This window comes from Protomyctophum bolini (genome assembly GCF_963924005.1).
Source record: "Protomyctophum bolini genome assembly, chromosome: 20".
NCBI classification, from domain to species: Eukaryota; Metazoa; Chordata; class Actinopteri; order Myctophiformes; family Myctophidae; genus Protomyctophum; species Protomyctophum bolini.
In genome coordinates, this window is record NC_137881.1 from 11,263,257 (window position 1) to 11,282,627 (window position 19,371).

The 19,371-nt window shown below is 45.2% G+C and overlaps 1 protein-coding gene across 1 annotated transcript in view; it reads left to right on the forward strand.

Moving 5' to 3' along the window:
- The window catches only part of LOC308335796 (mitogen-activated protein kinase kinase kinase 11), a 66,078-nt gene that overhangs the window by 36,953 nt on the left and 9,754 nt on the right, over window positions 1-19,371 (forward strand). Inside the window, exons 6-10 of the mRNA XM_080792998.1 lie at window positions 8,845-8,961; window positions 13,060-13,234; window positions 13,535-13,650; window positions 14,824-15,122; window positions 15,279-15,687. Of these exons, the coding sequence (XP_080649124.1) occupies window positions 8,845-8,961; window positions 13,060-13,234; window positions 13,535-13,650; window positions 14,824-15,122; window positions 15,279-15,687 (1,116 nt within the window). The remainder of the gene's footprint in view (window positions 1-8,844; window positions 8,962-13,059; window positions 13,235-13,534; window positions 13,651-14,823; window positions 15,123-15,278; window positions 15,688-19,371) is intronic.

Consider the following 19,371-nt stretch of genomic DNA (forward strand, 5'->3'; position numbering starts at 1 on the left):
GCCTCTCGCACTGCCTGCGAGTTGGCTCCGTCTAAGGCTCCGTCTTATGAGCAAATTTAGAACTTCCGGTCTGACAGCTAGCAGATTTAAGACATCCGGTTGCTTTCAGAATAAAATAAGATTATTTAATTCGTTAATTAAATAATTTTTACATTACATTATTAGTATTATTATTACATTACAGTTATTGTAAAGACACACATTATGTTTCTGTGTAAAAATAAGTAATTAAATAACATAAAAAAGTTATCTAAATGGATAAATGCTATTCACTGGAGTGCATGGACTTTATAAAGTGGACACTGGACAAAAGACGGCTCCGCCAGGCAACTATCTGGACATACCCACGCGTTTGGGAAGATGTCCTCTACCACCCCACAGTCTCCGCTAAGCGGGAGAGGTGTAAAATTCACAGCAGCAGAGCTTCTACTGGGGTCAATGCAAAAAAATGTACCGTTTCCGGACCCAGAATGGACACTGGACAAAGAGGCCTCCGCGAGGCAACTATCTGGACATACCCACGCGTCCGGGGAGATGTCCTCTACCACCCCACAGTCTCCGCTAAGCGGGAGAGGTGTAAAATTCAGAGCAGCAGACCTTCTATTGGGGTCAACACTCAAAAAAGTGCCGTTTCCAGACCCAGAATGGACACTGGACAAAGAGGCCTCCGCGAGGCAACTATCTGGACATACCCACGCGTCCGGGGAGATGTCCTCTACCACCCCACAGTCTCCGCTAAGCGAGAGAGGTGTAAAATTCAGAGCAGCAGAGCTTCTACTGGGGTCAATGCAAAATAAATTACCGTTTCCGGACCCAGACTGGACACTGGACAAAAGACGGCTCCGCGAGGCAACTATCTGGACATACCCACGCGTCCGGGGAGATGTCCTCTACCACCCCACAGTCTCCGCTAAGCGGGAGAGGTGTAAAATTCAGAGCAGCAGACCTTCTATTGGGGTCAACACTCAAAAAAGTGCCGTTTCCAGACCCAGAATGGACACTGGACAAAGAGGCCTCCGCGAGGCAACTATCTGGACATACCCACGCGTCCGGGGAGATGTCCTCTACCACCCCACAGTCTCCGCTAAGCGAGTAAATGGGTGCTTATATTTCTATGTGAAATGTGGTGATGCTGGCATCACAATAGATGCCAGCATCACGCTGCCTCCGTCTAATAAGCACATTTACAACTTCCTGTTTGGAAACCGAAACAGATGCTTCTGACATTTGCCTGTGCGTGCTTAATCGTTGTACTTCTGAACACATTTCCCAAATCTCAGTGATTTATCCACACATCGCTCTGTGTGTGTGTGTGTGTGTGTGTGTGTGTGTGTGTGTGTGTGTGTGTGTGTCGCGTCGCCCTCCAGCTGCAATTGCGAGTGTGCGCTGTGTGCAGGGCACACTACTGAGTTTAAAACCACAGCTGAAACATGAAGTGGAGTCTGTCAATTCCCGCAATTTCCTTCTTCCCATATTGCGCTGCAACGACACTAGGATTGAGCCCCCCGAAGGGGGGCGAAATTCTAGTTATGTATAATTGGCCGCTGACCACCATCTGAAAATATGTTGTTCCAGCCGACCCCCCAGGAGCAAAGATTTGAGTTAAAAACGTTCGCTCCGAAAGAATATAAATTCAAAGACTTCTCATGATTTTTCAAAAATAGCAGATCTACTCATAGCGCAGAGCTTGTAGATCTGCTATTTTTCAACAGCTAAACACCAAAGTGGTTCCCGCCCAAATTGGGTTAAGATGCTATTACATTAAGACCTGGTCTTATTCTACAAAATGTCTTGACAGTTTTCTGAAAAAACTTATCAGTTTCTGCACTGGTGCTCAAACCTTTACCATGTCAAGGAACCACAGAATTATCTGTATTTGGCCGCGGACCCCCATCTCAAAATATGTTGTTCCAGGGACCCCCCTCCAGGACCTGGCTAAGATATGTATGCACTTCATTTAGTGGAGAATATCTCAACTGTTCTTGGCTAATATGACCGCTGCGAACAACTTAGGAACTGTGAGAAATGCTCTATCCAGGACGAAATACCCGGAAATGACTAAACTGTTCCTGAGATGCTCGAAATGTTCAGAATAATCAATAGACACGGCGGTCATCTATCCACGAGTTAATGGCAGGGTGAAAACTAGCCGCAATTTGCCATTACATCTAAACAGACAAAGTCCTATCTAATTGTATTAAATTATGTCAAACTCACCAACATTGCAGCTGTACGAAAAACATGAATGATGCTCTTTCTATCTGCAAAGTGTTTGTTTCATAAAAATCCACCATAGACATGTTATGAGCTACTTTATATCAAGAAATCCCTTGCAGGTGATTCCCTTGCAAGTGTTGGAGTTTGGAAGCGCTCCCTTTCAGTAACGCAGCATCCTGCTGCCTCCTGCATTATGTGCAAATTCAAAACAGGTGGTGGTGCAATGTTGGTGAGTTTGACATCATTTAATCAAATTAGATAGGACTTTGTCTGTTTGGATGTATGGGCGGTCTTTGGCAAATTGAAGCTAGTTTCCACCCTGCCATTAACTTATGGAAAGATGACCGCCATGTGAGTATTCAAACATGAGTATTCTGAACATTTCGAGCATCTCAGAACATCTGTAGCTCCAACGGTTTAGTTTTAATGTCATATTCAACCATATGCCTAATATTGCCTGATGGTTTTGTTATTGGTCTTGGTACTGTAGCCTAGGAGATGTTTCTCATGTTATTTTTAACAGCCTTAAAATAGAAATAGAGAATTACTGAGCTTTACAACAGAACGCCAACTATTAAGGAACTAACGTACTATTGGGGCATTTGAACACTGATGCCTGTCAGTCACAATGTGGGACAGGGTCTCAATTTTGGGACGCCTGAAAAGTCTTGTGAATTGAGGGACTGTCCCGCGCAAAGTGGGGACATCTGGTCACCCTACCTCAAGGTCAGAATCTGAATCTTTGTTGTCACGTCACAGTTTCAAAAATAAGTGGGTGAAATTCCTTTCAGTGCATACAGTAGTTCCCATCGTGTTTTTTTTTCCCAAGAAATACAAGAAAGAGAAGAAGAGAGAGAGGGGGGAGGGTAATGAGATCAAGGCAGGGAAGAAGAAAGTTTGAGCGGTTTACCACATAAAGTAAAGGGTCATTTAGAACTTAGAAGCTTGTTTCACAAACGGTGTCGCTTGTCTTATTTACAGGCTGTACAGCCGTACAACTAATAAATGTACACATAGTACCTGAGATAATTGTAATTTATAACGCATGAGGTGCGTGCGTGTGTGTGTGGTGCGTGCATGCGTAATATTTGGGATGTCCCGATCAAGTTTATTTTTGCTCCTGATCCGATTCCGATCATTTGATTTTGAGTAACTGCCGATACCGATTTTCTTTTCAAAATCATGGTCTACACGTGACAATCCGTTGTAAAGTTGCAAGCTGTCATTGAGACCTCGCTCCACGAGCAGTTTCCCATTGGACTGCGTGGAGTTTTCACTCCAGTCCTGTGCACGCTCGTGTGAATATGTTCTTCCGGTTCTCCTCCCCCCGCCAAATGCACATAATATGAAGACAAATGCACACATATGGAGTCAAATGCACATGACATCGAGTCAAATGCACATATAACAAGTCAAAAGCACACATATGGAGTGAAATCGGGGGTGGGGGTGCAACATGAACGGATAGCGAGCGTGCTTGGAAACGGTCCCCTAGAGCGAGAAGTGGCCTTTTCCTCCCGACCAGCTCCACTCGTATATGTATATGCTCTGGTTTCATCTGAAGGAATTGATTGTTCCATATTTATCACAGCACGTCGCTTCATAGCAACATTATGTCCGTTCATTGTAAACCTTCAATTAATAGATTATATTAACCATTATAATGCCTAACCTTATTAAAGATGAGGCCATAGAACAGGATTATTATCGTACCGGTATGAATTATTTATTTGATCTCACAAAATCAATGTGGTTTCTCAGCACCAGCCATGGGCCCAGAAAAAGAGAGGTCTGCGGCATTTAAATTAGGTTTTACAATATTTAATCTAAAAAGAATAGATGGGTTATAATAGACCTGGGCATTAACCCGTTTAGGCCTGACGTCGAAATTTAAAATATGCCTTCTAAATCCTGACAGTTTTCTGAAAAAAACATTTTTCTATGTCAGTCGTTCTCAAACATATTCATGTCAAGGACCCCAAATATATATTGGCCGCTGACACCCATCTGAAAATATGTTGTTCCAGGGACCCTCCCAGTAGCAAAGATTTGAGTTAAAAACTCACTCGCTCTGTAACAATATATATTCAAAGATTTCAGGCACATTTTCACAATTTTTCAAAAACAGCAGAAGTTCATAGCGTGGCACTCGCTATGAGCTTGTAGATCTTCTATTTATCAACAGCTAAAGCATAACATAATGCTTTATAGTCCTCAAAAAAAGCTAATTTCAAGCTATCAACACGTCGCAATGCGACACATTGTTTGTCTCGGCTATCAAAGCAGCGATCCAGGAGAATCAAAAGAAGAGGCTATGGAGCTGTCTCACCATGCAGGCGTTCTGCAAAGTGAGCCAGGAAGGAGACTTCAATTGTTCCTCATTCACTCTGTTCCACATAAACAGCAATAACAATAACGACAACAACTGCAAAAGAATAAGAGGAAATGGGGGATGGAGACAGTTGTAACAAAACAGCTATTATGTCAGCCGCAGGTGTCAGAAATAATAATGACACAGTGACTCCATTTATTTTATTCCAAAAAAATATTCCAATTGTTTGTTATTTTTATTCATTATTTGCATATATATATATATATATATATATATATATATATATATATATATATATATATATAGATATTATATATATATCTGTAACACACATTTCTTCTAGAGAAGTGGGTTTAAACCAGTGGTCCAGGGACCACCAGTGCTCCTTGAGTGGGTTCCAGGTGGTCCCCAGTCAGACTGAAATGATGGACAGTAGGTAACTACTATAACTACTTATATAAACTCTTGAGAGCGTAAAATGTTTTCATTTTACGCTCTCAAGAGTTAAATTATTGTTAAACATCTGCATTACTTACTTTCCAAGAATTTACACAATTAGAGAATGTGGAAGAATTGTTATTCTGGTCAACGTTTGCCTGTTATCTCGACATGGAATCTAAGACAGGTTTTCGATCTTAGAGGCTAAACGTCATCAAATGGTGGACCGTAGCTCAATTTAATGGCGAAGAAATAATGGACCTTGATATGAAAAGGGTTGAAAACCACTGGCTTAGAGTGAGGGGGCTGAAATGTGACAGCATTATATTGTACCATTACCTGCAGTGCGCCGGCCCTTCCTGTGTTGGTCCCACTGTTGCGTGTTGCGTGGGCTCATCTGAGAAAAAGAAAAAGCACTCGCTGCTGTTTGTCATGAGACGACTCTGTTCCTCCCTCACACACATGCACGCACACACTCACACACATACAGTACACACACGCGTGCACACACGCGCACGGACACACATACCATACGGCCAGTGTGTCGCTTATAGATAAGTTTCCATGGAAGTGTGACCAAAGCGCGTGAGTGTATATAATATACAGTATGTGTCTGACTTGCTCTGGCTTGAGCAAGAGTGTGTGTGTGTGTGTGTGTGTGTGTGTGTGTGTGTGTGTGTGTTTGTGTGTGTGTACTTTGAGGCAGCATATCGTTTCTACGGTCTGTGTGTGTGTGACTGTCTGTATGTGCAGCAATACATGTGGCCTTGTGTGTGTGTGTGCGCATGCACGCACGCACACGCTGTGGTCAGGCTTTTCCCAGCAGCAGCAGGGTGTGTTGTGTGTGTTTGTGTGTGTGGGGGGGGAGGGGAGGGGGGGGGGGGGGGTGATGAGAGGGAGAGAGAGCCAACCACGCCTCCATGCTTGCTTCCTGTCCATGCACTGACTGCTGGCTGGCCTCTCTCTCTCTCCCTCCCTCTGTTTTTTTCATCTCTTTTCTTTCCCCTGTCCCTTTCTCTCTCTTATCTCTCGCTTCTGTGTGGTGCCTCTCCCTTTCCCTCACTCTCTTCATTCCTATCATACTCTCTCTATCTCTCTTTCTCTCTCTCTCTCTCTCTCTCTCTCTCTCTCTCTCTCTCTCTCTCTCTGTCATCCAGTCATTTTTCACCACCTCGCTTTTTCCCCCATCAGTCTCTCCACTGCACCACCCCCCCAGCCCACCCCCTATGATTCCTTCCCCACACACACACACACACACACACACACACACACACACACACACACACACACACACACACACACACACAACTCTTGCTTAGCATTCTCCCTTGGCCCTCATCCCCACTGACTGTGCACTATGTTATATATATTTATAGTGGTCTCTCCATTGCCGCTGTGTTCCAGTGCCACTGCTATCCGGCCGATAAGCCTCAGCTGGGGGTTGGGGGGGGGGGGGGGGGAGTAGACACGCTTTAACCGCATGAGACCTGGAGTCTGAATGTCACGCTACACGCTTGTAGATTTGCTATTTTTTTATTTAATTTTTTGTGAAAACGTGTGCAAATCTTTGAATATATATTATTTCACAGCAAACATTTTTTAACTTGTATCTTCGCTTCTGGGGGGGTTGGGGGGTCCCTGGAACAACATTTTCAAATGGGGGTCGGTGGCCAATTTTTATATATTTTATATAGAAACATAGCTTTCTCACAAAACTGTCATGATTTAGAAGGCAGTTGTAGAATCTAGGCTCAGTGGGTTGTTCTCCTTCACCTCCATGCGACTCAAATCTCGTCTGTCTTGCTCCTGAAAACACACACACACACACGCTCACGCACGCACATTTCTATGACTATACTTGTGAGGACATTCATGTTTTAGGGCGGCGATTTGATGAATGTAACTTTTAAGTTTGTTTTGTTTTAACCCTAAGCCGAAAATAGCACACAAAAGCTTTATTCTTCACACGTTCCTGATGTTTTCCTGAAGGTTTTCTGAAAATCCATGTTATTTGGGTTCGATTCCCGCTGGGGATACTGGGACACTGTGTTCTCTCCTCCACGTCATCAGTGCCCATACCCAAGGGGGGTTGGCGAATAGGGCCTTTCTGTGTGGAGTTTGCATGTTCTCTCCGTGTCCCCTAGGGTACGTACCCTCACAAAAAACATGCAGTAATCCTGGTCTCTAAACTGCTACCCTCTGGCCAGCCGGGGCACCTGATGGAGGGGAAAGGAACTGGTCGGAATAACGTGTTCCTTCCATGCGTTACGTCTGGCCAGGGACACTCGCCACCGCCAGGTGAAAAGAAGCAGCTTGGACTCCTCATGCATATAAGGAAGCATGAGGTCTGTCCGCTGCCCCCCCAGGTTGGCAGAGGATGTGTAACTCCCACGATTACATTAGATAATTGACACTGGGTGAAAAAATGGGTTGCAAAATCATGAGATAAAAAATAAATGCATGTTATTTCCCTGCAGCCAATGAGAGAGATAGCTTGCTAGTCCAGAAAAGCAAAGCGATCATTCATAAACCAGCTCCGCTGTGCTTCACACAGCAGCTGGTAAAAAACAAGTGTAACAAGAGTTCCATATACAGCAAACAATAGTTTAGAAATGTGCAAATCGAGGCTATGTTCCATATATACAACACATTTAGTTTAGAAAGGTGCAGTTTGGGGCGGCATTGGCTCAGGGTTCCCAGTTTGAACCCTGGAAGTGTCCTTGAGCAAGAACTCTGAACCCCTAATTTCTCCCGACGTGCAGGTTGGTGCCTTGCATGGTTTCCTCCGGCATCGGTGTGTGAATGTGTGTCGCATAATAGTGTAACAGGAGGGTGAAGGGGTGTGTGTGTGGGTGGGTGGGTGGGGGCTAACGTTTTGCCCGGTTTCGCTCTGGTTCTTATCAGTTTGTTAGTGTATCTGATTGTTCAGGGAAATAACTAACCCCAGTCCTTAAACCTAAACTCGAAACGTCTAATTCTAAACCTTACCCCAACAACCTGAATCCTTTCCCAATTCACCCCGTACTATTTTAACCACAAAACAACCTTTCTCTTGTGACGACGGAACAATAATTGTGCTCACAATGATGTATTTTCTTCTTCAAATTCTACTGTAATTGTGGAAACATTTGGCCCTTGCGAGTATAAATACAAGCATGCACGCACGCACACCCACACACACACACACACACACACACACACACAAACAAGCACATTGCACACGCATGCATAGACACGCACGCACGCGCACACACACCACAATTGTGCCCAATTGAAAACTGAATCCCCCTTGCGGCCGCAACCCACAACATCAAAGTTGAATATATTATTTCAGAGAGAGAAGGCTAGGTAAATAAATCTAGCCTGGCAGACACGAGTGTCTGTCTGATCGTCTGCTTCACTCAGCCGTTCATTTCAAACCATAAATCTAGTTTATCCCTTTGACCATCTGGGTGGTCTAACTGTGTCTGTGTGTGTGTGCCTTCACTAATAACGCTCCACACGTCCCAAACAAACTCCTCTCCCTTCTGGCTCCAAAATTATGGAATGCACTTCCCATTGCAATCAGAACTGCAGACTCACTCCTAATCTGCCACCGTAGTCTGAAAACCCACCTCTTCAGACTCCATCTTAGCACTTGCCGTAGCACTTGCCCAAGCCTCGACAACCTTACAGGCGTATGCATAGGATCAACTTATGTGACTTAGATAAGGGTTCTCAATGTGTTTGACTGGAGACCCCCGGAAATGCTTTGGCCATGTTTGATGTATTACCATGTTCATGTTCTTGCTTACTGCAAATCGCTCTGGGTTAAGAGCGTCTGCTAAATGGCAAAATTGTAAATGTGTGTGTTTCAGACTTCATCCATAAGATCACGGTGCAGGCGTCTCCCGGCCTGGAGAAGAGGAGGAACTCTCCAGATTTGGGATCGGGATCGTCGCCGTCGTTCGGCCCACGCTTCCGCGCCATCCAGCGTGAGTAGTAGAAGAAGGAAAAAAACCCCAAAAAAGCATGTTGTCATAAATATATACTTTGTAGGATTTGCCACCCTAAAATGGTGCTACTTAATCATCACTAACGGCCTAGCAGTTGTTTAACAACCAAATTGCCAATTGCAATGTGTCTGCCTCTGGGCTATGGGATTCAAACAGCTGCCATGTCCCTCCTGGCTATGGGATCGATGTTGCTTGCCTTATAGAAACATGCAGCCGTCCTTTCGGATTATGGGAACGATGTCAATTGTAAACACAGCTCTTTAGCAAGTTGATTTTCCGCGGCTACAACAGAAGCTAATGTGGTTGGTCGCGCAGACGCAGTGCAGACAAGGCCCCTATAGCAAGTGTCCCTACCAACCGGAGCGCTTCCAAAAAGTGGAAAATAGCAAGGCATTCTTATATCGATATTAAATGCCTTAAGACGAGCCTATGAGCACCTTGCGTAATTAATTAATTGGACGAGCATACCCGTCCTTGTGGTGGGCGAGCTTCATCCAGGCCAGGTTAGTCTGGTGTCCAGAGAGCTTCATCCAGGCCAGGTTAGTCTGGTGTCTATAGATCTTCATCCAGGCCAGGTTAGTCTGGTGTCTATAGATCTTCATCCAGGCCAGGTTAGTCTGGTGTCCAGAGAGCTTCATCCAGGCCAGGTTAGTCTGGTGTCTATAGAGCTTCATCCAGGCCAGGTTAGTCTGGTGTCTATAGATCTTCATCCAGGCCAGGTTAGTCTGGTGTCTATAGATCTTCATCCAGGCCAGGTTAGTCTGGTGTCTATAGATCTTCATTCAGGCCAGGTTAGTCTGGTGTCTATAGATCTTCATCCAGGCCAGGTTAGTCTGGTGTCTATAGATCTTCATCCAGGCCAGGTTAGTCTGGTGTCTATAGAGCTTCATCCAGGCCAGGTTAGTCTGGTGTCTATAGAGCTTCATCCAGGCCAGGTTAGTCTGGTGTCTATAGAGCTTCATCCAGGCCAGGTTAGTCTGGTGTCTATAGATCTTCATCCAGGCCAGGTTAGTCTGGTGTCTATAGATCTTCATCCAGGCCAGGTTAGTCTGGTGTCTATAGATCTTCATCCAGGCCAGGTTAGTCTGGTGTCTATAGAGCTTCATCCAGGCTCCAGGTATACTGGTGTCTACAGTCTAGGGAGTGTTTGAAGGTTGCCGTCTAGGTCTCGGCCCTCTGAATCATTCAGGATTTTCCTCCCCTTCCGGTACCACTGCGCTCGCTCGTGCACGCACGCACGCACGCACACACACACACACACACACACACACACACACACACACACACACACACACACACACACACACACACTCTCTGTCTGTCTTTCTCTCTCACTTGCTCCATTTACACCTTTTCAACCACACACTATTTCTCAGTTTCCAAATTCTCTTTTCATCTTCTCTCATCCCCTCCACCCTTTTTTGTGTTTCCCTCATCTGTCCCTGCAGGCCATCTCCTCTCTCTCTCTCGCTCTCTCTCCCTCATAGTTTACTTTACTGGTACTCTCTCTCTCTCTCTCTCTCTCTCTCTCTCTCTCTCTCTCTCTCTCTCTCTCTCTCTCTCTCTCTCTCTCTCTCTCTCTCTCTCTCTCTCTCTCTCCCACATGGTTTACTGGTAGTCTCTCTCTCTACATCCTCTCTCCAACAATAGAGCGTTCCAGTCCAAATATTATCCCACTTCCTCTCCGTGGCTCAGCAGCGATAAAGCAGCTTCCCACACTCTGCACCTCTCTCTCCCTTCACTATACACCTCCTCTCGCCCTTCACTACTTACAGTACCCACTGGACCCAGCGGGGGGAGCTGTTGTGCCTTGCTACCAAAAAAAACAGACACACATGCACGCACACACACAGGGGTTTTCATACATACATACAACACACAGCCACAGTGCGGTTTCAGTGAATTTGAAATTAGCAAGGAGAAATTCATCGCTCTGGCAGGGTAGGGGTGTGTGTTTGGGAGGGTGGGGGGGGTTGTATGGTGGTGATTTACAATAGTCTTCTGCTCGTCAGCCTCTCAGACGAACCGAACCGCCCAATAGATCGTTTTCCCTTTGAAGGGAGAAGGCTGGAGCCAACAGATCATCATATATACGGCTCTTCACAGCACACACACCCCCAGAAGGAAATTTGCGGTGTGGTGGTGGAGGGTGGCGGGGATTTAATGGGCAGTGGCGTGCGTCTTCCAAACAATTTAGCACAGTTGACATAAAAATAAAAGAGGCGCAAATTGCGGTCGAGATATTTCTCCGTATAAAAGCGTTTTTTACGGCTGAATCTAAAACATGTGTTCATTAAAATCCAAGAGGAGAGGCTGGTTTGTGTTCCTCACGCCCTGCGGCTAATGATGCATCATGATAATGGCAGTCACAACGCTCGGCGTGTGTCTGTCATTACACAAGGTCTTGAGTGGACATGTTTTCCCCTCCCTCGGCCTCTCAGGCAGCAGCGGCTGCGGTGTGCAATGATTATTTATCAAAGTGCGGCGAGGTCAATAATGGGGTAAAAATGAAGGCCAGTACACTCAACGAACGCCGCGGTTCTGTCTTTATTTTCAACGTCCATTTCAAACAACAGATGGCTTTGCATTAGATTAGCAACGATGAATGAGCATGTCACGCAAATGACCCTTTAAGTGTATAGAAACCAGCATAATGACACGTAAATACAGTACTTTTTTTAAAAGCAGTAAATTGCAGCTTTTAGCCTTCATTATCTTCCCCCCCTAGCATTTATGACCCTTATCTGAAATTAGTTTCCTTTCGTTTTAGTTGAAGGGCACAATTGCCCGTGTGCGTGTGTGCGCTGGACGTTGCCAAAGACATGTGAATGCTTTTGCTTCAAGCACTTAAGCACTCGTCGCATTTGGGACCCTTCCTTTCTGCCCACTCTTCATCCCCCCCCCCCCCCCCCCCATATATCTGCGTTTCAGCCTGGAGGATATCTCTAGATCCTCATGAGGGAGACTATTGGGTTTTGTGAGGAATTGCCAGTTCAGGTATGCAGTAAAGGGCTGAAGGGTTCTCAGCCAAGTTTCCAGAACATTTTTTGAGAGTTAAGAGTTAGATAGATAGATAGATAGATAGATAGATACCTTTATTGAGTCACCCAGAGGCGGCACAGCAGTAAAGGTTACAACTTACCTGTGAGTATAAGGAAAGAATGAAAGTACTGTAAGGCAAAAGGAAAGACAAGATGTATCAAGAAACAATAATAATAATAGTAATAATAATACTACAGAGCACACAAGGGTAAACACATGAGGTGCAAAGCCAAACAATAAAGTGTCCAATGGTCAGTGCAAGGGCCTGAGACAGAAACGGCAAAACAAACACCAAATGAACCCCCCTAGGAATGTCTTAACCCATTTTGGACTCAGGCCGATTCTAAAAATGCCTTGAAAACCTTACCTAAGTTTTCTGAAAAACTTAAATATATTTATATATAAGCATATATTTTACATTTTTGAATACTGTACAGAACCTCAAAAGGGGTTCCCGCTCAGAATGGTTATAACACCAAAAGGGGTTCCCGCTCAGAATGTCTTAAGAGGTCAAAGTCATGAAACAACTGTTTACTCTGTAGGGTTGGGGTTGGTGCGTACTGCGTAGGGGTTTGATGTTCATTCCTTTAAATCAGTGGTTCTCTCAACCCGTGGTCCCGGAGGTTCCAGGTGGCCCCCAGCTTAATGACGGAGAGTTGATAACCAAATGGACCCTTATAGATCTATCATAAGGTCCATTTGGTTTCAATTCATGCTCTAAACACTTCAATTATTGTTAAACTAATTTAGCTTGATTTACAAGAAGTCTACAAAATTAGAGAATGTAGAATAATTGTTATTTTGATAACGTTACTATTTTGATAATAACGTTTTCCTGTTATCTCTCCTATATTACCGCATCAATACAGCATGGAATTGTGGACAAAATCTTATCCGACGACAACAAAGTTTTCCATGTCCATATCTGAGAGGCTAAAAGGGCTATATCTTGCAACACCCATTATCCCTAAAATGAATTGCCATTTTTTACTATTTTGAAAACCTCTCTCTCTGTCTCTCTGTCTGTTGTTGCAGTCAGTCCCAGTGAAAACAGCCGGGCGTTTGGTCTCAGCTCGGTGTGGCCCCCACCGGAGTCCCCGTCTCTGAAGCAGAGCAACGGAGACCAGAGGCTGGGCCCTCACTGGAGGCCCCAGAGTCCCAAGAGCCCAAAGAGCCCCAAGGTCCTGCGCCTCAGCCCCCAAGAAAGCAGGTAGGAGACCACAGCCAAGTGGATCATTCCAATCTTCCAAGTGCATGACATAATTATGGAACCGAGCAGTAAATGAGTGAAATGTCTCTGACTGTAGGTTTTAGAAAATATAATGTTGTTCTTTTTATTATTAGTATTTTTATTTCCAACCTTTGATCTGGGACAGGGAAATAATGTATAATTATATTACTGGTGTATGTATACACCGTTATATATATATTGAAGGAAAAAATCAATCTACTTGTGTCTACTGAAAGAGGAGATGAAACGTTGTCTCTGCATGCATGTTGTTGTTCTCAGCTTGTCGATGAGAGCCAAGCTCCTGGGGATGGACAGCAACGAGAACGGAGAATCCAAGGACGACTTTGAGGAGTACAGACCCTCCACGCCGACCTCTCCTACGCCTGCCCAGAATGGTATGACCCTCCGCGCCAACAATTTAGGCATTTAGCAGAAACTTTTAATCCAGAGCGATTTATAGTAAGCAAGAACAAAAACATAGTAATACATCAAACACATAAAAATTGTCATCATGAATCATACGTAAGCTAAGAACGTAACAGTGGAATATCTATATAATGAAACTATGTCTACATAAAGTGCTATTTAAGTTACATAAATTGAGCATTTGCATACTCGACATAAGGTCGTCGAGTGCTATGGGCTAAGATGGAGTCTGATGAGGTGGGTTTTCAGACTACGGCGGAAGATTGGGAGTGAGTTTGCGGTTCTGATTGCAATGGAAAGTGCATTCCATAGTTTGGGAGCCAGAAGGGAGAAGAGTTTGGGAAGTGTGGAGCGTTGTCCAGGTGTTTTTAGCGAAGGGACACCCTTTGTCGGCTGATCTGAGCGTGCGTGAGGGTTTGTAGGGAGAGCCAACCCCTCCTCTGCCTGCCCAGAATGGTATTCAGTGCCAGCCTGGAATATATTTATACACACAGCAAAATCCTAAGTGATCATTTGACTGATTTAATTTGTGTCTTTATCATTTTTGAGGGGGTTCCAAATGTATTCCGTAGTTATTCTGACCAGAAGCAAGGATAAAACATATCGGGGATGAAGGACCCAAGGGGGGATGTCAAAAGCATGGATTTTCTCTCCAATTTTTTTGTATGAGCATCAGCCAGATGTGTTTTTACTTTTTAAACCTGTTAAAATGGTTCAAGACGTGCACACACATCCACAGTATACCTGACGAAGGCCCGTGAGGCCGGAACGTTGTATATGTTTTGTCCGCTCTGTTGTCAATACATTATTTTGGGAGCTTTTAAAACGGTGTGTGGATCTCCCCTCTCCTTTCTTAGCCTGTTAAAATAACATGAGAAATATCCCCTAGGGCCAAGTCGGCCATACCACCCATGACCAAATTGTGCATTTTAAAACAAAACATGAGACGCCAGAGGGGTTTAATAACAAAATGAGGCAATATTAGGCCTATGGTCAAATATGACATGAAGGCATTTATAGCAACCTAAGTACTAACCCAGTCCCGTGCCGTCACCCTGTTCCACTTGTCCCACACAAGCGATAAATGAACAGTTTGGATCTGGTAACCCTAAGCGCATCGTGTTTTGTTTTCTCCTCTGCAGGCTCCTCGGTGAAAGACAGCCTGCGTGTGCCTCTACCTCACGAGAGAGACTCGGGCAGTGAGGAGGGGGTTTGCGGCTCATGCTCATCGCCGGCAGGCTCCCCCAGGCCGGAGAGGAGGGGCGGTGGGCTGATAATCAAAGGCACCCACCGGGCTCTGCTGGGCAGCGCCTCGCTGCTGGCCTCCATCGTGCTGGGCCGAGGCCTGGACTTCCCCCCCAGGGTGCCGCCTCGGACTAACCCCCCGCCGCCCTCCCACGACGACCACCACCACGCACTGTGCACCCACTTGGAACCCAGGGTGCCGCCTCGGACTAACCCCCCGCCGCCCTCCCACGACGACCACCACCACGCACTGTGCACCCACTCGGAACCCAGGGTGCCGCCTCGGACTAACCCCCCGCCGCCCTCCCACGACGACCACCACCACGCACTGTGCACCCACTTGGAACCGGAGGTCACCCCGCCAACGCCGCCCTGCGCGTCGCCCCGCCGCCTGGCCTCCTCCTCGGACCCGGCGGTGGTGGACGACCTCATCGTCCTGTCGTCCGTGTCTGAGTCGCTGCCGCCATCGTCGGACTCGAACCTCCTCCTCCAGCGACCTCCGGAGGTGAAGCCTCTGCCCCTGACGCCGCCTCCCCCCAACCCCCGAGAGAGGAGCGGAGGCCGACGGACGACGTCACACAGTCCCCAGAGCCCCAGGCGGCCTCAGGAGCAGCGGGTCAGCCCGGGGGTCTGGGCCGCGGCCCCTGCTGCGTCCCCCCATCCCGCCAACGGGGAGCTGGGCAGGTGCGAGGCCTCGTGGGACCACGGCGCCGACAAGCGGAGGAGGTCATCGTCCCAGGGCCTGCACCCCTCTCAGCTAGGTGGGTAAAGATAAAGACAGAGAAAGCTTTATTGTCCATTACATTTGACATGAAATGGAACTGTGTCTTTGGCACACTGGCAGTCAGTTTACAACAGTTAAAAACATTACATAAAGTACACAATGCATTAAAATACAATATAAAATGCGGATATTTAAAAAACAAAGCCACCAAATGCTGACGACAGTCACGTCTTCTTCAGGGTGTGGCTATCATCATCATCATGAAGAAGACTTGACTGTTGAAACCGGTCGGCGTTTGGTGGCTTTTAATTGTTTTCAAATGTATAGCCCTGTCATGCAATGAAGGCTTTTTAAATGTATTATTGCGAGAGTGTGCTTGAAGCCTGTCCCGTTGGCACCTCCCTTCTCCATATACAATATTTTGTAACTTCGAGCACCTCGCCATCACGGACTGGAGTTTTCACACGTTTTTTCATATCTCAGCAGCACTCTGCTCGCCTCTATTCCCTGACACAATATAAAATGCATTAGGAACAGTGATCATGGGCTGTGAGGATTAGGTGGTGGAACTATTTAAACATCTTATTTAAAATGTCCACTGCAGTATAGGCACAAACGATGTCTTAGTTATAAGACCCTTTCTTTCCCTCCTGCCTGATGGTAACGGGTCAAATTCAGGGCAAAGATGTTGGGTGGAATCATTGTAAATCTGAATTGCCTAGTTTTTGGTTATGGAACGGTTATATACTGTATGTATTTCCTGAAGTTGTAATTGTTTGTCTCCAACGATCTTACTAGCCTAGTAGCCTGTAAGATTCTGTAGAGGTACTAAACACTACCTCTATAGTCTTTGTTGTCTGCATCCATATTTCATTCATCGGTTAGATTTATTTTCTGGGATTCTATCCGAGACATTACTTGCAACAGAGCATGAGCATGAGTCATCACCCCTCCGAAATGAAATTCATATTACGCTATATTTGCATTGCAAAAGCGTGGTCCAGCAGCATAGTTTTTGTCCCTGGCAGATTAGGTTGGATTGCACGGCAGAAGGTAGAGCCAAGGGATGGAGTGATGCAAGTGTGAGGAGAGAGAGAGAGAGAGAGAGAGAGAAAGATATTGTTGCTGTAGTCAGAAAGTCAGAAACCTTGTATGTTCCAGTAATACTGGTCTCTAAACTGCCTCCCCCTGGCCAGCCGGGGCGCCTGATGGAGGAGAAAGGAACTTGTTGCAATAACGCACTACGTCCTACCGGGGAAACTCCCCACTTATCGGGGAATAAGAAGCGGCTTGGACTCCTCATGCATAGAAGGAAGCATGAGTTCAGTCCGTTGCTCTCCCCAGGTTGGCGGATGGAGTGTAGCGCCCAGAAAAAATGGGTTACAAAATCATGGGATGAAATGTATAAAAAAAAGGAAGAAAAAGAAAGAAAGAAAGAAACCTTGCATGTTAAAAAAAATCGTAACTTTTTCAGGAAATGGAAAAATAACCTTTTGCTCCGACTGGATCCAGTGTATTTATTATTTAGTCACAAGCTCTTGTAAATACTTTATATTGGTTAAATATTGATAAAAAAAACCCCACAGAGTTATCCACTTTCACTTTCCAATCTTTTGAATGATGGTGGCTGTGGCTCAGGGGTAGAGCGGCCGGATGGCAACCACAAGGTTCCCAGTTCGAACCCAGGCTCCCCCTGAGTTCGTGTCGAAGTGTCCTTGAGCAAGACTCTGAACCCATATAATTGCTCCCGATGTGCAGGTTGGTGCCATGCATGGTCATCGGTGTATGAATGTGTGAATGTAATGCACAATCTATGTAAAGCACCTTGGATAAAGGCTTTATATAAATGCACCATTTACAGCAGTTTTCTTTTTCTTTGGCGCTGCACTGCAGCGACATTGGCATAAGGGCTACGCTTGCATGCGGGCCCTTTGTCTAAGACAAATTTCTTCCTCGGGAGACAAATAATAAAGAACCTTGTCCGATATAGAGCCACACGGTCATTATCAAGAAATAACACACCGCTGAAATCAGCAATTGATCAATCAGAATCAAGCATTCAACCAAGCTGTGTAATAAGGATAAATAAACAACACGAAACCCCCACAAAAATGTCTCAAGGATGACTTCCATAGCATTTTGTTTTCCCTGCTCCTACACACCTGTGGCTGGCTTAAGAAATGTTTTTTCTTTCCCCGTGGATACAGCTTTACACTTTTGTTTATATTAATCTAATCACCATACTGTTCTATAGGAGAAGAACAGGTGCACACACTCAGTGGTATCATTTTATTTTCCACATAGCGTTTGACACCCACCTCACAATATGCATTTTTTTTTACTTGCCTTTAAGGCGACAGTGACACAGTTCAGAGCTTGTAATGACTGCGAAGGGGCTGTTAAAGAGTGGGCGGACTGAAAGAGTGCTATGAAAATGCCCTATGGTTCCATTTCACACTCCATATCTTGTCCTTTTGAGTCACAAAGCCTCGGATTCTCCACAGAGGCTGTCCCCCTGCCCCCCCCCCCCCCCCCCCCCCCCCCATCCATCCATCCATCCACCTCCAGGTACTAAATGGAACTCATTTTGACTTTTCGGGCGCCAGCAGTCTGAATCTGGAAAACAGCATGCATTCATTACTTACAATTACGCAGGAAGCTAGACATAATTATATATACATAAACAGCGTTTTTTGCTAAACATCGTATAATGTTAGCTCCGTTATGATTGTACTGACGTACTCCATAGGCATCGACAGAAAAGTTGCCGCGAGGTTGCCAGTGATTTGGAAGAGGATTTGCTTGCTAACATTGTTGGGTTTTATAGACTTCTCTTGTGCGACTGGTGGCAGCTGAATGGTTTTTAGCGGTCTTGAGGAGTTGTCAGGATTGTAATAGTGCAGAAAATGCATTTTCAGAAACTGAAACCGGAACTGAAACGAGGATAGCATTTTTATCCAATCAGGATAGATAACGCAGTCAGGATACAGATTAAACAAGTGGAATTGTACATTTGTAAGAAATGAGCAGACATTTTGAACTGGAACACTAAGTATTAAACTGATATATGGTTTCTTTCTCCTGATTTTGTCACCTGAAAATGTTTTTCTTTCTTTTTTAACCCATTCTGACCTGAGATCAGATTCATACGAGGTTTCCACTATAGGACACACACTGGTCTGATGAACCCATTCTGACCTGAGATCAGATTCTAAAAATGTCAGTCGTTCTTCGAATTTTTCAAAAATAGCAGACCTACAAGCTCGTATCGCGCCACTCGGTGGCGCGATATGAGCTTGTAGATCTGCTATTTTTCAATAGCTAAAGCATAACATGATGCCAACACCAAAATGGGTGCCCGGTCAGAATGGGTTAAGAGCTGGAGAGACAGGGAGACCTCTGTTACTGAACAAACACTTTTCAACAGCAATGATTACTATCAGATTATAGTGATTTAACCTTTTAACCAAAAACGTTTTGTTTTAACCAAAACATATCACTTTCTGGCTCTTCAGCGTAATGTCATGCTGTAAGTTTTTATTCAACACGCCATTGGGATATTTCTGGTTAATTGTTTTGTTTGGGTAAACTCTCCTGTGACCCATACACTTCCTGATGATGGCCATGACATTGAGTTAAATTAAATCCAAAAAGCACTTTTGTGCCAAATGAACTACAAAGGACATCGTGCTTGTTTTTGAGTGTGCAGTATGCACGCATA